The 7,584-nt window shown below is 31.4% G+C and overlaps 1 protein-coding gene across 3 annotated transcripts; it reads left to right on the top strand.

The window, feature by feature from the left end:
* The first annotated feature begins 481 nt into the window (after nucleotides 1–481).
* LOC146538520 (uncharacterized) lies at nucleotides 482–7,280 on the top strand. 3 transcript variants are annotated; one of them, XM_085186228.1, is made up of 11 exons: nucleotides 482–635; nucleotides 717–856; nucleotides 1,193–1,357; nucleotides 1,746–1,859; nucleotides 2,404–2,970; nucleotides 3,246–3,460; nucleotides 3,783–3,887; nucleotides 4,437–4,640; nucleotides 5,895–6,006; nucleotides 6,238–6,339; nucleotides 7,117–7,280. In XM_085186228.1, exons 3-11 carry the CDS (start codon nucleotides 1,244–1,246, stop codon nucleotides 7,258–7,260), a joined length of 1,677 nt encoding a protein of 558 aa, XP_085042354.1. In that variant the 5' UTR covers nucleotides 482–635; nucleotides 717–856; nucleotides 1,193–1,243; the 3' UTR covers nucleotides 7,261–7,280. The 3 variants fall into 3 exon arrangements, with proteins under 3 accessions (XP_085042354.1, XP_085042356.1, XP_085042355.1); XM_085186229.1 differs by having other exon boundaries at nucleotides 487–642; XM_085186230.1 differs by lacking the exon at nucleotides 2,404–2,970.
* Nucleotides 7,281–7,584: the final 304 nt, after the last annotated feature.

Below are 7,584 nucleotides of genomic sequence, written 5' to 3'. Positions count from 1 at the left end.
TGAAGTTTTTCACCGGAGCTGAAATAAATTAAATTCCGTTTCATTTTGGGTGGTAGAATGAACATTTCTACTCGTACGTCCTTTCCGACCACTCATTTTGAAAAGAAATAATTTTTAGTTCCTTCATTCTTCGAAGTTGAACCAAGACTAAAATAACTTAGGTAAAATATTTAATAATTATAGAAATTGCTTTTTTAAGCCTTTAAAAACTTGTATGAACGTATATTTGAATAAAAAGTTGCCAGACATAAAACCGACCATACTCAATTACTCACTAACGACTAAAAACTCAGCGCTCCACACACTGCTGCTTCCAACTGCTGTATCTTTAAAACGACTTCGAATTTTCAAAAATCAGTTTACTACCATATTCTAGACATATTAAGAAATCAATTTATAAAAAAAAGAAACGATTTTTTGAGCCTACCACACGGGGTGACCCCTAAAGTAATAAGATTCGATATATCGATACCTAAATCGATTTTTTTTTGTTTAACAAATATGAAATAATATTCTAATTTGTCATATTATTGTCAAAATTCATATTATTATTAAATACATCAATCTTATAATAATTATAATTGAATTATTTAATTTATTAGGCAGATAAAAATAATTCCTTTGCCGCGTACCATGTAAATTGTATACTAAATAGTAAATGTCATTTAAATTCAACAATCGATTCCCTTGGGTAAATGTATTTATTTAAATTGTAGACTTCTGGAATTAATGGGAATAAATCCACTGACTCCTGCACTTCATCAGCTATCCAGTGTGGCACCTTACAGCATTTCCTTAGCCTTACTCATCTAGACCAGTCTTGGAGTTAACTTTGGGAAAAATAATTCTCTTAAAGGTAAATATTTATGCTCCTATCCAACCTTCTATTCCAAGGCGACCTTAGATTTATTCTCGAAAACTTACTGAACGGAGAATTATACATTATTATTAGACCATTCTCAGTGTTGATAAAGCCTTAACAACGGCTACCACATGATCCATTCCTTATATGATATCCTTCCCCATAAAGCTCCACATAAATTTCCCCATAACGTTTGTGCTTAAGTTTTATAAAAATATATTCTTAATTATTACAAAATAAAATTATAAGCTAACATCTCTATAAAATATTATGTATTACTACTTAATACTCTCTGTTTATATTTTGTATTTTTTTTATGTTTTGTTATAGGTGAAGGCAATAGTAGGCTTTTTGCAACATTTTATTGTTATTTAATATAAAATGAAAGAAAAATATTTTAACATATGTCAAACATGCTTGAGCTGTGATCGTTTACTGTTTTCAATGGATAAAATCAAAGATTTACAATTTTTTTTTAATATAACAATTTATAATGTAAGTACATTGTTTTAAATAATTATTTATATAAGACTATTACATTATAAGACTAGACTAGACTAGAATAATTATTTATATAAAGTAAATTGTAAGATAAGAGCAATATAGGACAAGCTCATTTATCAAGTGCATAATTTCAATGATAATAAAAAAAAGTATATTTACTAGGCCAAAAAATCTTTTAGTAGTAGATACATATATAAATCCATAACATGTGCATAATAAACTTTCAAAATTTTCAGCCACATATAGAAACTTTCTCTATTGTCAAAATTCAAGATACATATATTAACATATTATATATTAAGATATATATATATATATATATATTAACAAAAATAACAAAGTTCCTTTCAATAGTCAATTATTGAATTAATCTTTTCAGGATTATCAAAAAGTCAAAATATGTTGGGAGTGTAAAGCAATTATAATGAAATTCTTGAAATTTAGAAAACAAGCGCTAAAAGCTCAAGAACTACTCAATACATATCATTTAGAGGTAAATATTCATTGTTCAATATCAATATTTTTTTAACTTCTCTCTTCTGTTTTATATAGCATGATAGGCAGAAGGGACCTATTGTTAAAATACTCCATTTTCATTATACACCCAATTGAGTAGTAGAACTAAATGCACATTGCCTTGTTACTGGAGAGATGAAATGTAAATATGAAATATTTTATCACATGTTACTTATACATAAAGTCCGCAAAAGCCCTGCTCTGTTCCTAGAATGAAACATATCCCTGAGTGAGAATTGAAATCACAACCATGACATGTACTGTTGAAAATCTTCCCACTATATCAGTGATAAAAATAATATTAGTTATATATTTTTTTTTATATTAAATAATTATTTTAAAAATATTATTTAAATTTTAATTAAATTGCTTCACACTCTCTGAAGCAGAGTTAAATTACTCTATTCTCCTTTTTCCACTTGAAGTGGAGTGGGAATTGAAGTCATAACCATCATTACAATCTGGCACATCCATAATATAATATACTGTAAAATGAAAATTTCAATTTAATCTTCTTTCAGAAAACCACTTTAAGTTCTTTAAAACAAACAATAAATGTTAATACAAATTTTAATTATAAGGAAAATATAACAGATTTAGAAACAATCAAAAAAGAATATATTTTTAATGAAACAATTGAGAATAACATTAATGATTTCGATATAAAAAATGAAAGCCGCCATATGAAAGATAGAATTACAGAAAGAAATGAAAACATGACAGATGACATAATATCCATTAATGAAGCAATTGAGAATAATGATGAAATAAATGATTTAAAAATGAAAAACATAAGACCCTTCATAAAAACAATAATAGTGAAAAATGAGATAATTGATGATGGTACAATATCTATTAATGACGCAATTGAAAATAATGATATAAAAGATAGTATAATAGAAAAAAATGATTTTATACATGATAAAATAAAAATAATAACTCTTACAGAAGATGAAATGATAAAAAATAGAGATATGAAAAGAAATCAACCGAATTTTAAGAAGACACCTTTTAAATGTGATTCTTGTGTGTTAGGTTTTAATTGTAAGGAGAATTTTGATTTGCACAATGATAAAAAACATCATGAAGTGAGTTAATTATTTTTTTTATATAGATATAAGAAGGCAAAGTGCGGCGTTGAGTTCTGTTACTCAACACGCATTGCCTCAAGGTTTCGACAGTAAGTGAGAAACAGAATTGCCCTAATGGGAATGGAGTGTATTGACAGTAGATTCCCAGGTTCCCTCTCATTGCTTTGCCATGTGTGGGATCCATCCAATCCAATTCAATCCAGCATCGGACTGAAATACCACTACCGCTATGTTAAGAAAAATTATCTAATTTATATTAATTTTTTCTCCAGTCTCTAGGCAGAAACAAGTGTCCAGTATGTCTAACAAGATTTCAGTCATTAAAAGAGATGTTGCTACACAAATTGGGACACTATACAATATACAAATGTAATTGGTGTGATTATGAAAGTTTATCTTCAATGGCGTCGTTTATACATTGTAATAATAAACATAAAGAGGATAGCCATGGGTTGATACATTGTGATCAATGTGATGATGTTGTAAGGTTAGTTGATCTTTAGAGTATGTGGGTTCAATTCTTGTTGAAAAATAACTAATAATAATAAAAACGTAACTCATCCCTCTTTCCTGCATAGCAGACAGAGCACAGAGGGAACTTAGTGTTAATACACTCCATTAACCACTTTTTGCCGAATTCGAGAGGCATTGCATGTTGAATGGTGGAACTTAATGCCGTGCTTTGTCTAATTACCAGACTCGATTTTCCTGAACGAGTAAATAAAGATAATAAAAAATACTTTCCCCAAATAGGAATTAAACCACCCATGAAACGCTTGGGCAATAATATTTTTTTTTTTATTTTTTAGTACACCAGAAAAATTAAAAGAACATATGAAAATTAAACATATGTTGCATTGTGAAGAGTGTGGGCAAAAATTTAAAGGAAAACAGACACTTAGAACACATAAAATGTAAGTAAAGGCACTCTTTACTATAGAGATGATTGATAGTGGGTTTTTGACACAGAATGAAAGAATGAAATATTTTTTATATAATCTCAATGAGTAATTTTCGAACTCACCATAAAAACCAAGTTAACTCGATTATTGTGGACCCGATTTTCACTAGGGAGAATGAAATATATATTTTTTTCTAGCGGACTATATGACTTTTTATTAAATATATTTATGAAATTATTTTCGGTTTAGGGGGTGAATTCTAATAAACCATGAAATGAATGAATTCTAATAAACGTGTACAATGAAATATTTTTAAGAGTGAATTTAAAGTTTAATCGGTGCCGATTTAAAGATTTTTCTATAGGTACAATCTTTCAACCACTATTTCAAAAGAAACATCTGTCCAAGTTTCCCGTTTCTACCATCAGCGGTTACGGCTGTGCGGAAGGACATGTCTCAACATTGAGTTCCCTCTCGTACCGCATACTCTGCTACGTGCGGAATACAGCGTGATGCTAAAATAAATATTTGTTAAATAATTGATGTTTTATTTATTTTCAGTCGCATACATTCTGAAAGGAAATTTTCCTGTGAAATTTGTTCGAAAACATTCAAAACCCAATCCAGATTTGAATCACATATAACGACTCATAATACGAGCATGGCGAAGAACTTGACTTACTGTGCTACATGTAATGTACAATACAAAAATATATACATTTATAGAAGACATTTCAAAAATAGTAAAAATCATACTGAGAGATCGTGAGTATTTGTTTTTTTACGAGACATTTTTAAAGTTACATACCTTTCATATATCGATATCGAGTTGAAATTTATCTGAAAATATAGTAGTACTAGTTCAGTGAAAAAAATTGTAAACTATACATTTGTGGTAAAAAATGTTATGAATAACATGTGATAAACAACAAATATATATATATATATATATATGTAGGAGATTGTTCGCAAATGACTCTTATTGGATCAGTGGACTCCATTGTGGGTAAATGCAAGCAGAAATAACAAAGCAGATTCTTGACCCTAGTCCTTTCTTTTTCCAACATATCAGAAGACTAAATCATTCTACGATCGTCAACTTCCTCCTTATTTTTAAAATCAAACTTCACCCTCACGACTCTACTCAAAGCATAAGCCTCCACGTTATTGGTCAAATTACTTTACTGGTCAAATAAAGAGTTGAGTTCTTTCTTCCGGCCCGTGAGCCGGGAAGCGAAGGCAGGGCATTGGCCCTATTTTCGCGGCTGCTACCTCCACCCATTAATATGGATGCGTCATTGGGGTGGCGTTTGCCTGTGGGACGGCTAGATGCCACCTGGGCGGTCAAGCTCAGCCAGGTGAGACCCTCGGTAGACCCGAGGGAGGCCCAGCTTAAGCGACCAGCGACCGAGGTGGCAGCTCAGGAGTCGGACTCGGGATCGGATTCAGGGGGAGGGAGGAGGTCCCTCGACAGGCGTCGTACGTCAGGGGGCCGCGTGTGCCACGGCGCGATGCTGCGAAGGTGCAGGTGGTCCGAGACATCGCTAGCAAATAAAAGTCAAATTGCAATCTTTTAAACATATGTCAGCCAATCGTAATTCAACAATAATCAACAATTAGTGTCTTTTCGATTATTTCCTCTGAAATGAAGGCTCTGACTACACACTATTGGTCAAATCATCTAATTGGTTCACTGTTCTAATATCTTCCTTCGACATATATATATACGACTCGTATATATTTTATATTTTACATACACTGTTATTGAACCAGTGATCTTTCGGGAGATTTTTCTTAAATATGTTTATTAAATATAATATTGAAAGCTTCTAGTGTATGAAAAATAAATAAATTGAAAAAAATAAAATAAAACAAAATTATTATATTTATGATTATGAATTCAAATTCGGGGAAATGATTATAAGCAATGGTAATTTCCTCGCTTTGGTGAGAATAGCGCGGCGTTGAGTTCCGTCACTCATTTTAACAATAGGTTCTCATTTTTTGTTTAAATTTCAGATATCATTGCAAAGAATGCAACAAAAATTTCACATCGAAGATGTACTGGAAGACACATTATAATTTTTATCATTTAAAAAAATCTGACTTTAAATGCGATACTTGTAATAAAGTAAGTTTCTTTTTAACTTCACGTTGTATCCCGCATATAGCGTGCTAGGTAACGCTGCCATGGTTATTCTTTAAATCTGTACATATAATAAATCTGTAGAGGAGTCATTTCTGTCCATTGAAAATATTTAAAAAAATAAGTAGAGAAAGTAAAAGTAAAAAAAAAAACTTTAGAGTGGCGAGGACTTGTTAAACGCATTGTACTTATATTTATATTTTATATGTTTCACAGATATTCATGTCTGATTGGCGCTTAAAAAATCACAACCAAAAACATCACGGCCTAAAAAGAACAAGAAATCATAATTGTGATGTGTGCGGGAAAGGCTTTTTTGTGAGTAAATATATTTTTTATAGTTTTACGCTGCATTCTGCATATAGGAGGCTTGGCGGAGCGAAGCTGGGAACCTAGTGTTAGACACTCTGTTTCACCACTTACCCCCGAATTCTGGAGGTTCTGCAAGCGCCAAAAATCAAAGCCGCGCTATGCTTTGTTACCGGAGCAAGATGCAAGAAATAAAATATTTAATTTTTCATTTCCTCAATTGGGCACCAAATCTATAACCTGTCTCGTTTACAGTTACACGCTTGTACCCCTGCGCCACGTAAACTGGCCTTATACATTTATATAATAAATAAAAATAAATCAGCTTCAAGCTGTATCCCGCACATAGCAAGGTACGCAGAGGGAACCTAGTGTTAAGACACTCCATTTGCCACTTTCCGCCGAATCCTGGAGGCATTGCATGTTGAGTGGCGGAACTCAACGCCGACACGAACGAAGAAATGAAAATATAAAAAATAAATATTTCAAGAGTTTTCTCGAGTCGATCGAACCTTCAACCAGTAGCGTTTACAGGGACACTTTGTAACATATTAGCATAGAAGTATAGATGAATATGAGACAGTCGTGTTTTGGATTCGATTCTGATTAGGGGGAATAAATTTTAATTTCCTGATTCTGTTTAATACATAAAAACGCGGCGTTATATTAAGCCGTTCACCACTCAATATTTCGAGTTCGAACTGAAAGCGGAGTATGGATTGTAAATTCTTCAGCTTTATAATATTATTCGATTTTTTTGATAATACATATTTTCCTCAATTACAGACTCAAAGAACTCTAAGTGGTCATAAGTTAACGCATTCGGATGAACGAACCTTCATGTGCTCAGAGTGTGGGGATACTTTCAAACAGCAATCTGCTTTATATACACATGGTAAACTTATCCATAGAAAGGAAAAAAATACATAAATTTATTTATTTATATATAATTTGTATTTTAATAAAAATGTCGTTGGCTGTATTGACGTATTGGCGAAGAAAGAATAAAAATGCTCATAAAAATGTGGGTGCACTGAAAGCTTTGTGTGCCCTTTTTACATATTATATAACACCTTCATTTAGAAATAATATCAAAGCAAACTGTATATCTTCCAATTCCTGTAACTGTACACAGAGTACAATATTCCAACACATCATTAAATAATATAATCAAATAATATAAAAGTCATACCCTGTATATTAAAATAAATATTAGAAATTGTAAATAATTGTATTTACAACAATAAAAACATC

The sequence above is a fragment of the Heliconius melpomene genome, chromosome 6 (genome assembly GCF_056956725.1).
Source record: "Heliconius melpomene rosina isolate 202511_hmr_F chromosome 6, ASM5695672v1, whole genome shotgun sequence".
NCBI classification, from domain to species: Eukaryota; Metazoa; Arthropoda; class Insecta; order Lepidoptera; family Nymphalidae; genus Heliconius; species Heliconius melpomene.
The sequence above is the reverse complement of the archived record's forward strand: the minus strand, read 5'-3'. Positions and strand labels throughout refer to the sequence as shown.

Coding starts and splice junctions, on each gene's coding strand:
- LOC146538520 (XM_085186228.1), top strand. CDS start 1,244: ATGAAAGAAAAATATTTTAACATATGTCAAACATGCTTGAGCTGTGAT. Junction 3,461..3,782: donor CAATGTGATGATGTTGTAAG/GTTAGTTGATCT, acceptor TTTATTTTTTAG/TACACCAGAAAAATTAAAAG. Junction 3,888..4,436: donor ACACTTAGAACACATAAAAT/GTAAGTAAAGGC, acceptor ATTTATTTTCAG/TCGCATACATTCTGAAAGGA.